This window comes from Melopsittacus undulatus, chromosome 15, assembly GCF_012275295.1.
Source record: "Melopsittacus undulatus isolate bMelUnd1 chromosome 15, bMelUnd1.mat.Z, whole genome shotgun sequence".
Lineage (NCBI taxonomy): Eukaryota > Metazoa > Chordata > Aves > Psittaciformes > Psittaculidae > Melopsittacus > Melopsittacus undulatus.
Genome location: NC_047541.1, coordinates 5,029,961 through 5,049,183, shown reverse-complemented (window position 1 = coordinate 5,049,183; position 19,223 = coordinate 5,029,961). Strand labels below are relative to the sequence as shown.

The window sequence follows — 19,223 nt, the reverse complement described above, 5'->3', positions numbered from 1 at the left end:
GCAAGGATTCCTGCCTGGAATGTGCCTGTGCTCTCCCAGGTGCCCACGGGATGGGTACAGGACTGCAGTGTGGTACTGGAGCAGCAGCACAGAGCCGGAGCATTAGAAAATATCCCAGTTTATTCCCATTCACAGAGCTTTACAAAACAAGGTATTTACAGGATGAACTGAACTCACCTGGAGTGTGCTCTCTGGCAAGGACTGGGCGGAAAGGACTGAAATCAGCACATTCACAAGTCACATTTAGCTTTCCAGAAGTCAGACAGGTCTCAGAGTGCTGCAGGGCTGCCCATTCAGTGATGACACCCAGCGATGCCAACACTGCTGTCCCTATGGACACTGCTGCTCTAACCCAACAGCAAGGGCCAAGGACGGCTGTCTGGAAAGCAACACAGGCCTGATCCCGAGAAGCTGGTTCTGAACCCGTCCCAGTGATGTTTTCCCCTCAAGACAAAGTGGTTTCTTTTCCTTTCCTCTTTAATTTGATTGTCATTAACTCTTGTGCTCCTATTGCTCCTACCCCATTGTCCATCGGAGCTGCACTCACTCATCCATAACCTCCAATCAGTCCTAGTCCATGCCTTCCTAAGCTGGCAGGTGGGAACATGACTCGGTGCGAGGTAGAGGGAGGGTTCAAGTTCACAGTTGAGGCTGGATGTGCAGGGCCCAGCCCAAGAGGTGCCCACAGAGGGCTCCGTGTGTGTCCTTAGAGCCCGGTCTGCTGCTGGATCCAGTCCCGCAGGCTGGTGAGGCGGGTGTACACCCCAGGCTTGTTCCTCTGTGCACAGCCATCACCCCAGCTCACCACCCCAGCCAGGAACATGCGGCTGCTGGGCTCCACGCTGACCAAGGGCCCTCCGGAGTCTCCCTGCATGGGAACAAGGGGCAGTGTGAGCACCAACAGTGGCTGAATGTGAAGTGTCACAGTGAAGCAGCACAACTGAGCCATAAGCAATCGTTCCACTCAGAATCGAGCCCAAGTTCCTGGCCCTTCCCATGGAATGTTGTACATAAACCTGAAACACAGACTGAAGTGTGGCAACAGGAGCTATTCATTGTTAATCAGGGTCATAAGAGCAGACTAAAGAGCTAAACAAGCAGTCTACCCTCCACCTAAGTCACTGCTCCAGTTCATTGCTGCTACCAGAGCCTAAGTCCTGCATTCCACTGGGGATCCATGTGGACTTGTTGCCTATTCAATGTACTAAGAGCAGACTACAGAGCTAAGCAAGCAGCCTACCTAACCACAGCTCTGATAACAGCAACAAACTGATGTGATAGTTTTGAGCCCAAGCCCTGCATTCCATTGGGGATCCATGTGGAGTTGTTGCCTATTCAATGTACTAAGAGCAAGCTGCAGAACTAAGCAAGCAGCCTATCTAACCATGGTTCTGATAACAGTAACAAACTGATGTGATGGTTTTGAGCCCAAGTCCTGCATCCAGGTGGCTCCACATGGAGGTGTCTATTGGCTATGGAAGTGCTGTGTCAGTGAGGGCTGAGCCAGCAGCCTGGTTCCTACCTGGCAGGCATCCACACCTCCAGTCAGGATCCCCACACACATCATCCGTGGCGTGAGCTGGTCGGTCAGCAGCTGGTTGCACACGGTCTGGTTGATGAGCCGGATCTCTGCCTTCTGCAGGATGGAGGCACCAACACCTGTTGGGAGCAGGAGGATGGAGAACCATCAGGAGAAGTGTGGGCCCCTTTCAAGCAGCATTTCCCAACAACCCAACCCCTCGCTCCTAATGCCATCTTCCCAGCAGGAACATTGTGTGCTCCTAAGGGAACCTCCTTTGACTCCAGGCTCAAGGTAAGCCAGTACATTTACACTGTGTCCAGGTGATTCCCCTTCTTCCCAGAGTTGTTGTCCCCATAGAATCAACCAGGTTGGAAAAGACCTTGAAGATCATCAAGTCCAACCTTTACCCCACCAAACCATGCCTGCATAAAGAACACCACAGTCCTTTACTATGGTGATGCTAAGGCATAAGGAATGCTCTATCAATCCCATTCCACATAAGACTGACAGAGGAGAAGAATGGATCTGGGTTTTGGCTCTTCCTGGTGTAGAGCTTAACATTGCCAGGTTTGGGATCCAAAACATTTTGGTGCCTGAGAGACTTCTGCACTTTCACTTTGCTCCTGTATCAGTATCTGAGCTCCTCCTGACTTTCTCTTTAAGAGCTATGTAAAAACATTCGAGCACCTCCATTAATAACAACTCCATCAGTCATTTTCATTGCATTCTAATGGACTGATGACTGCTGCAGGCCTAAGAATCAGTTTATGATCTCAGATTTGCTGCCATGACCAGTTCAACTGGTCCACAAGAAAACAGACCCCAAACCAACCAGGATTCAGACACAGAGGGGAAAGCCTCCTAAGAGGCTGTGTCCTCCCCACCATTAAGAGGGATTTAAGGACACAACTCAGACTTCACACCAAACACATCGACTCCATCACCCACCTCCTTCGGCCGTCGCTCCCCAGCCGGTCACCCACAGGTCCTTGCCCACAGGGAAGTTGTGTGTGGCATCAGGCAGGCAGATGGGCTGGACAAGAGAGGAGAAGGTGGCAGGGGTCTGCAGCTCCATCACAGCAATGTCGTAGTCGTAGGTGTAGTCATTGAAGTAGGGGTGGGAGATGATGCGCTTGATCTTCCTCATCTGCACGTTGGTGTTGCTCAGGTCGCCTTGGTCCGTCAGGCCCAGGTAGGCAGTCCACAGGCTGGGGTCTGAGTACCTGTGAGCCACAAGGCACATGGAATGGTTTGGGTTGGAAGGGAACTTAAAGCTCATCCAGTTACAACATCCAGGGACACCTCCCACTGGAGCAGGATGCTCCAAGCCCTGTGTCCAACCTGGCCTTGAGCACTGCCAGGGATGGGGCAGCCACAGCTTCTCTCTGCCAACACCTTCACCATCCTCGCAGGGAACTTCTTCCTTATATCCAACCTGAACTTCCCCTGTTTCAGTCTGAACCCATCACCCCTTGTCCTATCACTACAGTCCCTGATGCAGAGCCCCTCTCCAGCATCCCTGTACCCCCCTTCAGACACTGGAATCTGCATGCAGACCTCGGAGCCAAACACCCTCAATGTTCTCAGCCTGTCTCCATCTTAAACAGCTTCCCCAAGGAACACCACAGGGATTGGCTCTTCCCGGATGGAATCACCCCCACAGCAGGGTCCCCCATACCTGATGCCCTGCAGCTGCAGGAAGCAATGTGCTGCCGACACCAGCCAGCTCTCAGAGACGAGCGAGGCACCGCAGATGTGGCCCTGGCCCCGGACATGCAGGCTGACCTGCCATGGCCACTCTCCTACATCCGAGTTCTGCCCACCGACGATCCGGGACCTCCTCGTGTATGAGCGGAGCCCGCAGTCTGTGGGGCAGCATAGGGGGCACACTGTTACTCCCGGGTACCCCCCTTTCCCACACTGATGGGCTCTGCCCATAGAGCAGGCTGCTCCACGGCCAACCTGGCCTTGAATCCTTCCTGTTTCCCTTCAGTGCTCCTAAACCCATGTTCCCCCTTCCCCTACTCACTGCAGTTATCCTCATCAGAGTTGTCTGCGCAGTCCTGCTCCCCGTCGCACTCGGGGTTCTGTTTGCTGATGCAGAGCCCGTTGCGGCACTTGTAGGTGTATTCCTTGCAGGGGACTGTCACCTGGGCTGCTGTGGGCAGGGGGAAGGGGTTAGTTCAGGTTCTGGGGACCCCTTTCACCTCCTCTGCCCATCCCCTTGGATCCTGTGTTCAGTTCCCTCATTATAAGAGAGACATTGAGGTGCTGAAGGGCAATGGAGCCCAAGTGTGATGGGGAAAGGCTGAGGGACCTGGGGGGTTCAGTCTGGAGAAGAGAAGGGTCAGGGGGGACCCTATTGCTCCCTACTACTACCTGACAGGAGGATGGAGCCAGGTCTGCTCCCAAGGAACAAGGGATGGGACAAGAGGAAACGGCCTCAAGCTGCACCAGGGCAGGTTTAGATGGTGCTGAGGAACAATTCCTGCCCCAGGGCGTGCTCAGGCATTGGAACAGGCTGCCCAGGGCAGGGCTGCAGTCACTGTCCCTGCAAGTGTTCACACCCCCTCAGTGCCATGGGGCAGTGGTGGCCTTGGCAGTGCTGGGAATGGTTGGACCGGATGATCCTGTGGGTTCCCTGACCCAAGCTCTGTGTCCAGGGCCCCTCCTCACCTGTCCCACAGCTTCCCTCGTCGCTCCCATCCCCACAGTCGTCGTTGCCATCGCACTGGCGTGTGCTGGGGACGCACTTCCCATTGCTGCACTTGAAGCTGTCGGCAGTGCAGCCTGGAGAAGGGAGCAGCTCCTGAGATCCGGGCCCATCCCTGCAGCACCCCCAGAGACCCCCTGACCCACAGCCCCAGTCCCTGCTCCAGCCTCATCCCATCATTGCTTTGACCCAGCCCTTTCTCCCCTCCATCCCAATGTGAGCCTTCCTTGTTGCCCCCCTCCATGGGATGTGTTACTCACTGCACTGCAGCTCGTCGCTGTTGTCGCCACAGTCGTTCACGTTGTCACAGACCCAGAACTTGGGCTTGCACCAACCGTTGTGGCACCTGAACTGCTTCTCTGTGCAGGCTGCAAAGGGATAGTGACAGCTGAGGCTATAGCATGGGATTTACCCTGTTCTGGAGAACAAAACTGCCTGGAGAGCTCAGCCGAACCCACACTGCTCATAGGAAAACACATTCCCAGCTGGGAAGGGAGGGAGATCCCAGAGAATCCCAACCTGGTTTGTGTTGGAAGGGAACTTAAAGCTCCTCCAGCCCCAACCCCCTGCCCGGGACAAGGACACTTTGCACTGGAGCAGTTGCTCCAAGCCCCTGTGTCCAACATGGCCTGCGGGATAGGATCCCAAAGTGCCCCCCCCGAGTGCCTCCCGGGATAAGGCAGCCCAGTGCCCAGCCCCACACAGACCCCGAGCACAGACTCACTGCAGGCTCTCTCGTCGCTGCCATCCACGCAGTCCAACCACCCATCGCAGCGCATGCTCCGGTCGATGCAGCGCCCTGTGTTGCAGGTGAACTGCCCTGGGCAGGCTGCGAGGGATGGAAAGGGATGAACTAAGCCATGGACCTTCCAGCCATCCCCCCCCGTGTGCCCTCCCCACATTCCCTACAGTGTGCAGGGCTCAAACACAGTGTTTCCCCCCTGGACAAACACATTTCCCCATCTAAAGGGCAGCATCAGCACAGAGGGACAACCTCTGGATCTGTTCCCCTCCACCAGCCCCAGGGTTTCAACTCACGATCACTGGAGTCATAGGACAGGTACTCAGCAGAGAAGCCGGTGTCTGTGTAGGACTGGTCTGAGTGGAACCGGACCTCTATCCTGTCAGTGGTACTGGTCACCACGAACTGGGACCGCTCCCCACAGTACCTGCATGGAGAGACAGCAAAGGGAATGAGCTGCTGCAGGTCAAAGCTTCTGTGCCCCAAACATCAGAGCCAAGGGGCAGCAGGGGAGAGCATGGGGAGGATTCCATCACAAACTGCTGCACCTCAGGGATGCAGGAGCTGCCTTTTGCTGCCACTGACAGAAGGTTTGGGCCACTCACAATGGAGCAAGTGGCTCCCTTCTCCCCACAGGGCATGGAGCTACCAGAGCAGGTCAGACCCCAGCGCTCATCCCATCCCTATCCCAAGCACGGGTTTAAGGGGAGCACAAGGTGCTATGTAACTGAGAGCCTGATGCCCACCTTGTGCTGTTGATCTGCACATAGTCCTTGGTGCAGGAGCTGACGGCGATCCCGGGCTCCAGCACATAGAACATGTTGAATCTCACCTTCACATTCTTCATGGAAGGAACCTGCAGAAGGAAGCAGGATGAGCTGGGGACGAGCTCCCTGGGCTGTGTTTGGGGGCAGCACAGAACTGAGACACTTCCCAGGAGGAAAAGAAACCCCTTCCTAAGCCTCCAGGTCAGACCCAAGCAGCGCATCCCACATAGCCAAGTTCATTTGAGAGGGAGGCAGGGAGAGGATCCCATCTTACCTGGATGCTCCAGACACAGTCCATGGCTGGGGGGTAGTGTGCTGGGTAATAGGGGGTGGTGAAGGTGCCGCTCTCTCCTCTCAGAACCCCACCACAGGCTAGAGCATAGACAAGGAAGGTGAAAACAGGTTAGAGATTGGTTCTCCCAAGCCTTGTGGCTGTCAGTGGGATAGGAAGGGAGGCAAGGGTCTCTAACAAGGTTAAATCAATCTCTGCAGAGAGAAGTGCTTCAAAGGAGAGAGAAGAATGAGGTGCTTCCTGCAGCCATCCCCACGTCCAATCCCACCTAAACCTTCTCTTGGCCTCCCCAGGGGATATGGATACAGCAGCCAAGGTTTGCTCCAGGAGCTGGGATGTCTCCCTGGCAAACTGAGCGCATCCCTCACCTTTCATCTTCGGGAGCTGGAAGAACTCGGCCTTGAAACCAGGGAATCTGCCCTCCTTGTTGGTAACCAACGTGACGAGCATGACGTTCTGGGAGGACAGGAAGGTCAGGTTGTAGGAAGGGGCGTAATTCCCACAGAGCCTAGAAGTCCAGGACAGAATCCATTAGGCTGCACAGAGCAGCACCATCACCGGGAGCTCCGGTACCTGCATCCCCCTTGAGCTGTATGGGAAACCATGGGACCCTCACCTGACCAAGGTGTGGAGCTCCATGGGGCTCAGGGAGTTGTACACCTTGATGTAGTCACTGCCATCCGTGCACGGCTCCAGCTCCAGCGTTTTGAAGGTCAGGCTGATGATGGAGTTGGTGTCTGCCCTCAGGGTCCAGTAGCAGAGGGCATTGTTGGGGTAGGGGCTGTTGGGGAAGCCTGGGGTGGTGAAGGTGGTGACCTCCCCTTCCTTGGCGTGGAGGGCAAACATGCAGACACCTGCAGGGAAGGGTTGACCAGGCAGACAAGGAGGCTCTGCCCTGCCTTGCCCTGAAGAGCACAGGGCAGCACTCACAGTTCCTCCTCTGCCTGCAGGCTGGGCCTGGGCAGGGAGCACCTTTGCTTATCCACCTCCATCTGCAGTGAGTCACTGGGGGGGAATCCCAGCCTGGTTTGTGTTGGAAGGGACCTTAAAGGTCATCCAGTTCCAACATCCAGGGACCCCTTCCACTGGAGCAGCTGCTCCAAGCCCCTGTGTCCAACCTGGCCTTGAGCAGTGCCAGGGATGGGGCAGCCACAGCTTCTCTGGGCACCCTGCTGCAGTCTGACCCCAAACCAGCTCCAAGCAGCACACTGAGCACCTCTCCTCAGGCCACAAAGGAAAACCACCACCCCAAAGAGGCCACTATGAGACTGCAGAAGAACTGTACTTACTGTCCCGAGAGGAGTAAGCTATGTTGGTGTCCGCAGCTGCAAGAGAAAACAGAGGTGCTGTCAGCCTTTGGGCTCTGGAAGTCCCTGGGTGCAAAGCTCACATTGTCCCTGGGACCCACATTGAATCACGGAATCAATCAGGTTGGGAAAGCCCTTTAAGCTCATCAAATCCAACCATTCCCAGCACTGCCAAAGCCACCACTGCCCCATGGCACTGAGGGGGTGTGCACACTTGCAGGGATGGTGCCTGCAGCCCTGCCCTGGGCAGCCTGTTCCAATGCCTGAGCACCCTGTGGGGCAGGAATTGTTCCTCAGCTCCATCTAAACCTGCCCTGGTGCAGCTTGAGGCCGGTTCCTCTTGTCCCATCCCTTGCTCCTTGGGAGCAGACCTGGCTCCATCCTCCTGCCAACACTTGTAGGGAGCAATAAGCCCCCCCCGAGCCTTCTCTTCTCCAGACCTGGCTTTGCCTGTGGGTCTGGCCCTGCCTCGGGGAACACATGGAACCCCAGAGGAGAACACAATGTTGGAGCGAAGGGGAGCGCGTCTGTGCCCATCAAAGCCAGGCCCTTACACCCCCCTTGGAGCGGTCCCCATGGGAGGGCTGTGACCCACAGCTGCCCCCCAGCAGCCCTTGGCAGCACTCACGGAAAGCCACGACCGACTCCACCTGCAGCACTGGGTTCCGCAGGCGCATGTTCAGCTTCTGCACCAGGCTCTGCTTGTTGGCCATGGCCCGGTCCAGGCTCTCCTCCCGGGACTTGGGGACCAGGAACTCGGACCAGTAGTAGGCAATGATGCTGCCTTCGCTGCAGGGATGGGGTGAGAGATCAGGAGAAGAAGGGGCCTCCTTCAAGAGGCTGTTTTGGAGGCCAGCCCCAGGGAAGGGAGAGTCTCAATGGGAAGCTCAATTCATGGCAGGCTGGGAAGTCCCTCTCAACCCACTGACTTCATCCTCAGTGGCACAAAGCAATAGGCATCGCAGGCAGCTGCACAGTGCTTTCCTGGTTCACCCAGGGTGAGTACTGCAGTGCCTCCATCCCAGCACTGCCCTCCCTCAGCTCCCAGGCAGCACAGAACACTCACCTGAAGGCAGTTATCACAGTCTCTTTGTGGTAAGGGCCAATGTCTCCATGGTCCCTGTAGATATCCTCCACCTGGAAGGGGTAAAGGAAGGAGCTCAGCATGGCTGGAGGTGAGGGAAGGACAGGCAGAGCTTCAAGCCCGCTATGGAAAATCAGGGCACGGCCAAAGAGAGGAAGAACAAGGGGGAAGCACAAGGAATACCCCAATCTGAAGGGAAAGGTAATCCCTTCAGCACAGAGGGCAGGCACTCCAGCCAGTCCTACATGCAAGATCCCCATGGACATGGGGCGAGAGGCACAAATCCTGCTCACAGGAGGAAGGATGCAGGAAGCCCTTACCGTGCTCTTCACCTTCTTGGCCAGCATGATGAACTCTGGAGAGCTGGAGTTCTCATAAGCATCAATGAATTCCCAGTTCAGAACCCTCAAGTGGCCATTGAAAACCTTCCTGACGGACTCACTCCTGTCTGGAAAGGCAACAGCTCCGAGTCAGGAAGGGGAATCAGAGCTGGGACTGCAGTTCCCCAGTGACAGCAATGGGGATGGGGGGGTGGGAATGCTGTGTCCCTGCTTCCCAAAGCTGCACATACACTTACATTGGAAGTGCCAAACCAGGACGCCGATGATAACGGACACAATGACAAAGGCAATGACTGTAGGGACCACCCAGCACTTTCGGCTCCGCTTCTCCATCTTCTTGGAGTTCATGGCAGGGAGGAACACCGCCCCTTCCTCAGGGCAATGCATGTCCTGCGAGAGGAGAGAAGGGATAAGGGGAAGAGGTTGATCCCAAAGCCTGGTTTGGAGACATCCTTGATGCTCTTAAAGGTCTTTTCCGACCCTGCTGACTGCAGGATTCCACCTGCCCACAGTCCCCATGTGTCTCAGCATCAGCTGCTCGGCGGCCACCCCACAGCAGCACAAACCCCGAGGGCGTTTGCTTTGCTGCTCCACGCACATCCCGTTCCTTTATGGGCTTCCCACAAGGTCCTCAGCACAGGCACTGTGGGTAAGTCACAAACCCACAGACTCCGGGATCTCGGATGAAGCTGCAGGCAAAAATGCACCTCTGCAAGGCTGTGGGAGGCCAAATCCTTTGGGATGCTCTGATTCCTGCTTGGCATCCGTGTTCATACAGGCAAAACTCAACAACACAACCCAAGGAAGCTTCAAATCACAACACGCACAGAATAAAGCTGAAATACACTCAGACATCCTAAATCCAGGACTCTTCGATCCAATTGCCTGGAGTTTGGAAGCAGCATCTACCTCCCAAACCAGGTAAAGAGAAGGAAGCAGGCACACATCCCACAGGCATCAACCCTCTGCTGCTTGCAACCTTCCCAACACATGCCTGCTGTTAGTGAAAGGATTTCCTTCCCTTCCAACACCTGCAGAATTCCCAACGTGCAGCTTCAATGGACAAAACCCAGGGCTCAGCTGCAAGCAGGAGATGCTGCCTGTGGCCGATCATTGGAGCATCCTCTTTGAGCTAAAGGCTGTGTCTTTGCAGAGGGAAAACCCGATGGGAGGAACTAATCCATGTGATTAAATCAGAAGGAAAACAGCTCCCGTCCACCTCAGCTCCTGCATGGAAGCTGGGCAGGAATGCTTCACCATCCAACCCTTCTTTAGGCAGTTTCACACTCCAGATGTCCTCCTTTCCCATCCTCTCCCTTTATCCCCCCCATCCAAGCCTGACCCTCTTGGAGCTGCCTTGAGAGCCATCGTGTGTCACAGGCTGGGTAAGCACTGCTCACTCCTCTCACTCCGAAGGAGAGGATCTGAAGCATCCCCCAGGCACTACAGGAATGCTGAATCAGGTCCTGCTGGGATGGTCTCCATGGAGCCCCATGTCCCAGTGTCTGAGTAAGAGGCTGAATCTCCCAGCACAGAAAGGTCCCATTGGACCTTGGTACCAGATTTATCTGTGCCCAGATGCTTCCTTTGCAGGTACTTAACAACCCATCACAACCAGAGGATGTGAAGACACATCCTGCTCCCACCCCCATGGGGTTAAACTGAAACAGGGGCAGTTCAGGATGGATCTAAGGCAGAAGCTCTTCCCTGTGAGGGTGCTGAGGCGCTGGCACAGGGTGCCCAGAGAAGCTGTGGCTGCCCCATCCCTGGCAGTGCTCAAGGCCAGGTTGGACACAGGGGCTTGGAGCAGCTGCTCCAGTGGAAGGGGTCCCCAGAGGAGCTTTAAGGACCCTTCCAACCCACCCCAGTCTGTGATTCCCTGAGAAACTGCCCCCATCCCAACGTGACTCAGGCTCACCCTTCCCAAAGAAACTCCTCTGGCAAACACCATACACACAAAACCTTCCCTGCTATTCCCCCTGCCTTAGTCACAGCTGCAGTGACTTCCTCCTCCTCACTCAGCCTTCATCATCCTCATGGGGCTGGCCATGGCCTGGTCGGACGCCCTGGTCACAGCGTCAGCCCAGCTGGTGTGGCTGCTGCAGCAGGGCAGCCACATGCCAATCAAGTGAATGGGTTGGAAAGCCATTACCCTGCTTCCTCCGTGCCTCAGTGTCCCCTGGAGCACCGATCCCATGAGGAGCCATGGCAAAGGATGGATCTGGAGGTCTGTGTGTGCACAAAGCCCTGTCCTTGAGCCAACCTGCCCACTCCTTCTCCGGAACCAGCACACTGTATTTTTAGGCAGCAGACTGGATAAACCAGCTGCAGTGACTAATCCCAACAGCAGGAAGTCCGGCAGGCACCGGTGGGACCTGCCATAGGCAGCTCTGGGTTGGAGGTGCTCACCCTCCTGCAAACTGGGGTCCAGAGGATGGGATGCACACAGAGCATTCGGGATCAGCATCTCCCCAAAAGGCTGATTTCTGCCTTGCCCAGGGGTTCTACCAAGCCAACAGGATGGGTCTCAGGGACCAAAAGCCCTCACTGCTCCTGTCTCCTCCAAAACAGCATCTGGGTCACTGGACCCTGACCCACAGAAGGACTGGGCTCCTCCAGCCCTTATCACTGCTGTTTGGCCAGCACCAGGCACCTATGAGAGCCAAGTGCTTCCCTCAACCTTTAGCACATTCCAGACTCATTCCTGGTCTGACCCAGGGCTGACTGCTGAGAGCCAGAGATGTACAGATCACAAAGGGGGAGAGAAGCAACCTCAGTGCTAAAGGCACGCTACCTGGCACTAACGTACAGCAACAGGAGCCCATCAAATGCAAAGCTGAGGTGGCCTGGGGAGGTCCCAGCTGAAGCAGAGTCATTGGACTCCTGTTTGGTCCCAGCCTGTGTGTCCAAGAGGCAATCCCCACCTCTCCTTTCAATACAGACTAAAAGCAAACAGCACAGGAGGAATGTGAGGAACGAAACCCATCAACTTCCCACCCAGCTCAGCAAGACTCCAACAGGGTGGGCTTGGGCAGTGCACAGAGAGCCTAAAAAGCTGTGTTTTCAATACCTGATCATAGCAAAAGCCAACAGCAGCTTTGGGATGCTGGAATAAGGGGAAGTAGCCTGTTTGCTATAAGGAACACATGGCATGCATGGCATCAGCTGGCTTCACCCAAGGAGCTCAAGTACAGCTACACAACCCTTGCTCAACTGTGCTGCAGGAAGAGATGTGATAATAACCTTCTCTCTTCTTGTTGTTGATAGGAAATACATGGGAACAGCATGTTTCCTTAAGGTGTGCTCATGCTGTGTTGCCCCAACACAGGCTGTAAAGCACTCAGAGAACCTTGCCAGGGTCTTCAGTTCCATATTAAGGGCAATATCCCCATCAAAAGATGGTATCAGAGCTAAGGAGGGACCAGGGATGAGGAAATAGAGGACATGGAGTCCTCCAGACTGTTTGTTACCTTCCCAGCACAGAGGGCAAGTGCAAGAGTGAAATAATCCAAGTCCCCCCCTCCCAGTTTCACACACACCAGTTCCCAGCTCGGGAGCATCCGATTGCCTTGTGAGTCACACGAGAAACCAGATTCCTTTAGGTTTATGGCAGAAGGAACTGAAGTTCATGTTTGCATAGGGCACACGGGCTGGGCTGGGTGCACAGTGCCCACGCTTCCAGTTCTGCCTCTGCTCAAGAGGAAGACTTCTACACCCAAGCCTCAGCAATGTGGGGGTGGGAGAGGGAAATAACATTGCCTTAAAGGCCCCATTTGTGTAGCTGTAAGCCATGAAATTCCTCTCTGGAACACACACGGTGAGCCAAGAGCACAAGGGAAACGCCACGGGTGTAAATGGCTTATTTCAAACAGCATCCTGCATCTTTCCTTGATAACAAAACATCCTTTGCCTTTCTCTGGCAAACCCATCCCTATTCCTTAATCCCAGCATGGAAATACAGCCTGAACTAAGTTGGAAAAGGCCTTTAAGACGGATGGAAATGGCATCTTGTGCCCTGGGCAAGGCAAAAAGAACCTTTGCTCCGACACCTTCCCCACAGCCATGCCCTGGGGAGCACTCTCGCTGCTCCCTCTGCTTTTACCAAGTGATCCTTTGTTTGCTGAGCAAAGGTCTGGTGTGCTCGGGATCAGCCTCAGCCTTTTCCGCATCCTTGCCTTCCTTACCCCTTGGCACCAACAGCAGCCAAACTGGCCCGAGCAGTAGCTCACCTGAGAGAGAAGCTCTGCACCTTTCCTAGGAAGAGGAGAGGCTTCTCCTCCCTGCGCCCGAGGAGGGGCATAGTCAGTGTAAAACAACTCACGTTCACTCCATCTTTATAGGGAGCCAAGTCCAGCAACAGTTGGTCCAGGAGGAACAAATTCCTCCGGCTTTTTACTACCAGGAAGGGCAGGGAAGTCCTGGATCAGAGCAGCTCCTCTTGAACTGCTGCAGGGACAAAATGGATGTGCACAAAGGGACCTGCTTGTGCCGAGAGAACCAGCCGGGTAGGGAAGGACACGATGCCACAACAGTGTCACCCTGACCTGCCCAGGGAACAAGGAGCTGGACGGTATCAGTGAGAGCATCCCCTTCCTGTGTCCCAGCACATGGAAACGGCAGGGCTGGGGGCAAAGGAAGCTTGATGGGCTCTCCTTTGCCAGTGAGGACTAAAGCCAGGTGAGCTGCAGAGCCCTCCTGTGCTGCTTTAACCCCAAAACCCCGTTTGAAAGCAGCGCCGTGGCACAGACCCTCAGCCAGCAAGACCTATGCGGAAAGGCAGCACAGCTTAAGCTCACTCAAGTCTCAAAGCACACTGATAACAAAACACATCAGCCCCCAAGCCCTCGGTTAAAGCCAGCCCTGACGCTCGAACGGGTTTAGTTGGGTCTGTTGCTACACAACCCCTCCATGCAGTTCGTCTTCACTCGCATCCCAGCGCCCCGCTTAAGCCGAGATCAGACCCGACGGCAGCGCCCATCGAGGCGCTCATTTCTCCTTTCCCTGCGGTGCCCGAAGCAGGAAGAGAGCCCGGACGGGCTCTCCGGACCTCACCGCACTGCGAGGGAATCCCACTGCATCCCGAGGGATGCTGTCCCCCCATAGGACCCTGCTCACCTGCGCCTGGGTGCTGTACCTCATGCCGGAGGCCGCGGGGCCCCGCTCCATGGTGCTGTGCGGGCTCAGGCCGCCATGGCCCCGGCGCTGTGCCCGGCTCCTCCTCTCCGTGCCTCGGGCAGGTGCGGGAAGCCGGAAGCATCCCGTGTCCCCTCCTGTGTTCCGCTCCGCAGGAGGGGAGCATGGGGAAGCCGTGCCCTAAAGCAAGCGCTGGGACCCTCTGGCCATGTGCTGGGCACACGGAAAGGTGCGCGGTGCCACCACGGACCCTATGGGTTTAGGGGAGCCAAGGTCTGAGCCCTCCTCGGGGGGAAAACAACCATGATGCGATGAAACCCTGCACTCTACATGCACAAGCACTTTTGCCCCAGGCACAAAGCCCAGAAAGCAGCACCCAGAGGCTGCCCAAGCAGAATATTCCCTTTATCCCAGCTCTCCGTTTGGCTACATCACCCTCCCAGGGCAGAGCTTCTGCCTAAGAGCTCATCTCACTCTCCCCTCTGGCAGGTTCAAGCCATTCCCCTTGGCCTGTCCCTACAAAAGGGCAGGTAGTAAAAACATCAGCAATAGCCCCTGGGTCTAATATTAAACGGTGCCACCCAGAGAGGAAAAAGGACAATGGAATGGGAAGGAGAATGGGAATGGTCTAATGCAGGTTTCAAAGAGAGCCTTTTAACATGCAAATCCGCCTTCTGACACAGCCTCACTCCATCATTTTCCCCTTCTTGGAAGGACCTTCCTCCTCCTGCTCCAGTATTCAGGTTTCTTACTCAGGATTCAAACAGCTGGACCACTGTTATCTCTGTTGGAAAGGCTCTTCCCATGTCTGGCTTACATGTGACAGTCTGTGTCAGCACACAGCATCTGAATCCTGCCCATCCCACTGCTGATCCCTCTCTGCACCCATTGATCCAGCCTTGGAAACAGGTTTCCTTTCCACACCTGAACACTTACATGTCCAGAGCTCTGTTCTGCTGCAACAGGAGCTGCCCACCATTCCCACCCCACAGGGACATGCTGGGTTACCTTTGTTTCCCTTTGCTCCTGCACAACCCATGTTTGGGGGTGTTTGAGGAAACAAGAGGCAGCATCAGGCCTCTGCTCCTGCTGCTTTCTCCTTAGGTGGAAAGCCACAACCTAAGGTCTATGCCCTTACAGCAACACTTTTACCACCACCTCCCCTGCTCCCTCTGCAGCTACCAGGATCCCCCCATCCCACACAGCACCAGTACCTCTGGATTGCAGGTATTCCCCTTCCAAAGGTGTTTCTTAGTCAGCCTGCTGAAACTAACCCTGCTGACTGATGTCCGGAGCTGCTCTCAGCCCTCCTGCTGATGCCCAACCCTGCCCAGCTCTGCTTTTACAGCCACTCCCTACCTGGGTGACTGTAGGTGCTCGGAGCTGACTCCATCAGCCCCGTGAAACTGTGTATTTGAGGAACAAAGCAGCCACCCCGAGCGCTTTGTGTCTGCACACTTCTGTTCAGTGTAATAAACTCATCTCTGCCAGGCAAATGCATCTGCTCCGGGATGTGGCTAATGAAGGCAAGCTGCAGACTCACTCCTTGAGGCCTAAGGAGGCTCTTGCAAAGCTCTACAAGTCCTGGCTTCACGCAGAGCTGGGAATGCCCAGGTTTTCCTGTCATTCCAGCCCCTGGAATGACTTTACACACTAATTCATTAGCCCAGCTGGCTCTTTGAACAAGGGGATGCAATCCCCGTGGAGGTAAAAAGAAAGCAATACACATGTTAAATATAAACTATTATATAGCTGGGAGGCAGCTGGTTTAGAGCCCTAAATGACAGGATCCCTGCTTCTCTGCTGCCAAAGCACAGTGATTTACTCCAGGGCACCATATATCTCAAACCATCAAAGCAAGAGCTCATCCTTTAGTGGTAAGATGCTCCCATGTGTCTCTGTGGCCTGCCTGAAGGATGCTGAGATGCAGAAAGATGCAGCTGAAGCATAAAGAGCAAGCACTTACCCACGTGCAGTGGCAGCAGTCAGCAAGGAACGAAGCCTGTTTCTCCCCACTGGTATCAGTTGATTCAATGGAAGCTGTCACCTCCTCCTCCTCTTCCTAACGTTTTCCCCTCGTATCAGAGTGGCCACCACGGCATTATGAGGGCAGCAAGTGGAGGTTTAACACGCCTTTAGGAGGAAGGAGAGAGCTGAAACCTGAGAACCAAGCCGGTCTTTGTATGCAGGTCACAAGAGCTAAACTTCCTCGACCCCCAGGAGAAGACAGGGATTAGCTGCAGGAGCAGCGACCGCTGTCCGAGCAAGCAGGGTACTTCCACATCAGCTCCCAGCCTTGGGAATGGCATCCACGTGGAAGGGAAAATGTAGCTGCTTTCATAAGGGAGGCAGGGAAAAGCTCCTGGTGGAGGCAGTTCCCAGTAATTCTAGCTCAGCCAAGGAGCACCCACCATCCCCACAGCAGCGAAGGGCCGGATCCAGTCAGTGGTGCCAAAGGCTTTTCCTCCCTGCTGTGTGTCCCAAGGATTCGCTTCTCGGTGTGACTCCTACATGGAGGTTTCAGCCGCTGTGCCCTCCCACCCAGATTCCTGCCGGACAACCCCGAAACCACCCGATGTCTGCAGCTAAAACGCTCAATCCGGTCGGGCAACTCCTGCAGCAGCACAAGAGATTGGGAGAGAGATAAAAGCTCACGGGGTGTCCTGTTACCTTGCATTCCAAAGGGTAAAGAAAAGGCTGATTCAGTGGGAGGAGAGGGAAACGTCACCCAGGAGCTCTGTGGTTTCCAGCTGAAACGGCAGCAAAAGGTGAACGCTGGGTACTGCTCCACTGAGGATCTGCACTGGGATGGCTCTTCCTGCTCCGGAGCCCGAGGGAAGCTCTCGTGGTGTGATTCAGCCCCTTCATCTGTAAAGCAAGGAGCATAATTACTGGCCTTGGAGAATGGGGAGGTGTAAAAGTGCAGTGAGCTGCCCTGGATTGGCCACATGCTGCTGGGAGGCAGAGCAGAGGTGAACCTTTCCAGAGAGCTGGGCAGGGATTACTGCGTGGTTTGGATGGGAACTGATCCCTTTGGTGTCAAATCTCAGCTCTGGGGTGAGAGCTCTGCTTCCAAACATGACTTGGGCAGGGAGCACAAACAGCTGTGCCCTCCAGGGATCAAACCAGACCAGCACACTAGTGACCAGCTCCATCCTGTGGATGATAAGGACAGGAGGTGAAACAAAGGATGTGACTGTCCTACTACACTAGTAGCTGGGTCTATCTCTTGAGCTCTTCTGTGGCTTGGGAAAGCAGAGATCCTCTTGTGAGCTCTGAATCAGCAGCAGGGTTTGCCAGCCAGCCTGTAAGTGCAGCAGGGTGGACAGGCTGGCTTGCCTGGTTTGTGGCACTGAGCGTTCTGAAACCTGGCTGCACGCTCCGGCACACCCAAGATTCCAAGTCAGTTAAGGTCCTGTCTGCCTAACGAGCTGCTAATGCATCAGCTTAGGGCATGATTTAGCTGGGGAGGCATCGGGATTGCCCATTTCTGTGTGGTTTATCACAAACAAGTAGAGCTGACCAGTGCTCACCAGCTTTTCCACAGGAAAGGAAGTTCAGCTTCAGCGCTGCTGTCTCCTCAGCTGTTTAAACCAAGCAAGCAGAAACTGTGCAGCTTTGACGTTTCACTTGTTCCTCTTCTTTCCCTCACCGTGGTGGTGCAAAGGACAAGGATGTGGGTATGCAGCGAGGGGCTTTGCTGGCTTATGGTCCAGCTGTCTTTTAGACAACAAACTGCCTGATGTTCTTCCAGCTATCCCTCTAGTGGGGTTTGGTGAGACTGCACATACTGGTAACGTGCTTACCCTCCAGCAGGGAAACTGGCTGTGGAATCACCCACAGATTCACACGTGTGAGAGGTGAGAAGCAGTATGTGCTCTCCTAGATGATGCTCGTCCTCTCTGGGATGAGGCACTGCCTACCTCAGCCCTGCAGAGCTGCTCTAGTCCATTCTGCATCCCAAAACAGGACCACTCTGTACTGGGACACCCCTCCTCTTGCTTGTGGAGTAAGGAAGGGGTGTCCGTGGGATGGAGAGCCCTCAATTCCTCCCACTGCACAGCAGGGAGATGTTCGGAACCCTGCCTTACCTTGCAGCCCATCTACTGCTGAGAGAAGAAAGCAATTCTGAAGAATCGACCAGAACAGTGGTTCCCTATCAGCCAAACACAAACTTGCCTTTCTCATTGCAAAGGACTGGAGGCTCTTGGTCACTGCTACTTAAAACCCCAGCTGGAAGTGCACTTGCAGTACAGGAACACCATTAAAAGCAAACCTCAATGCAACAGCTTAACAACTCACTGCTTGTCATGAGGCTGTGAAACTGAACTTACTTCCTAAGGGGAGCAAAGCACTGGCAGCCCTGCTTGGCAGCCCGAATGCTTGGCTCCTGCACCCAGAGCCGAAGAGCCAGTGGGGATACTGGTGCTGCGCCCCTTCAGTGCACAGCTAGTATCGCAATGCTGGCACCCGCCTATCTGTCACTCTTCGCTTTCGCCCCAGAAGTCCATTTGCGTCCAAAGGAGATCCCTAAAGCTGCAGTGACTCAAGGGCTTCTGACTGTCAGCCTGTGCCCTGAATTTCACTGTATAACTGAGGATGCAGGAACAGTTAAGCAGTTTTAAAGTCCTCAGTGGCAGTTTGAGCAATCCTGTTTGTCTGCATCTAGAAGCACATTTTTGCATGTATGTCTTGTAAATACCAAGTAGCCAGTGCTTCCCCAAGCACAAACTGACAAACATTCCCTTGCTGCCAAAAATGGATTCAAAATGACACCAAAAGGCATTAAAGGCACTCACCCACCAAGTTTCAAACTGTGCCAGCATCTTTGCAGGTCCTTAGCTCTTGTAAAACCACCTGATCCTGGAGCTCTGAAAGACCAGCCCATTTTGGCCTCAGGGCCCTTTGCAGCCTGGAGGAGGGTGAGCAAAAGTGATGTTAGAGGATACGGATGGAAGGCTTAGCAAATGGGATGCTTCTAGACATAAGGAAACAAGATGCTTCTGAAGAGATTTACCTCTGACGTAGCAGTTTTGAGGCCTCAGCGCAGGATGCCATGCACAAGATTAATCCACGCTCAGATGCGTTAAACCACATCAAATGGGTCACTTGACATACGATGTGTCATCCCTGAATTTAATCATTAAAAGCCCAAATGTGAGATATACTCATCCAGGGTTCTTTTTATAGTCCACAGGAGTGATTCACCCTACAAGAACTCATGTCAGGCAGGCACAAAAGCCAAATCTATGTTGACTTTGCTGTAGTTTCTGTGGTTCAGGTTTGCCACGTGAAGAGTAAGTAACAAAGGTTGTGTATTTA

General features: G+C 54.6%; 1 protein-coding gene across 6 annotated transcripts; it reads right to left on the bottom strand.

Moving 5' to 3' along the window:
* Positions 1-101: 101 nt before the first annotated feature.
* On the bottom strand, positions 102-16,708 carry ST14 (ST14 transmembrane serine protease matriptase). Of its 6 annotated transcripts, none has more exons than XM_034069507.1 (20): positions 16,572-16,708; positions 15,868-16,034; positions 9,005-9,158; positions 8,748-8,875; positions 8,410-8,480; positions 7,972-8,132; positions 7,326-7,361; positions 6,653-6,890; positions 6,405-6,544; positions 6,019-6,116; positions 5,724-5,833; positions 5,274-5,404; positions 4,960-5,064; positions 4,496-4,603; positions 4,199-4,312; positions 3,552-3,680; positions 3,201-3,387; positions 2,471-2,745; positions 1,523-1,659; positions 102-868 (listed from the first exon to the last, which is right to left on the bottom strand). In XM_034069507.1, the coding sequence occupies exons 3-20, from the start codon at positions 9,153-9,155 to the stop codon at positions 707-709; spliced, it is 2,481 nt and encodes an 826-aa protein (XP_033925398.1). In that variant the 5' UTR covers positions 9,156-9,158; positions 15,868-16,034; positions 16,572-16,708; the 3' UTR covers positions 102-706. The 6 variants fall into 6 exon arrangements, with proteins under 6 accessions (XP_033925398.1, XP_033925397.1, XP_033925396.1 ...); XM_034069506.1 differs by lacking the exon at positions 16,572-16,708 and adding an exon at positions 16,313-16,460; XM_034069505.1 differs by lacking the exon at positions 16,572-16,708 and having other exon boundaries at positions 15,868-16,460.
* Between the last annotated feature and the right edge of the window lie 2,515 nt (positions 16,709-19,223).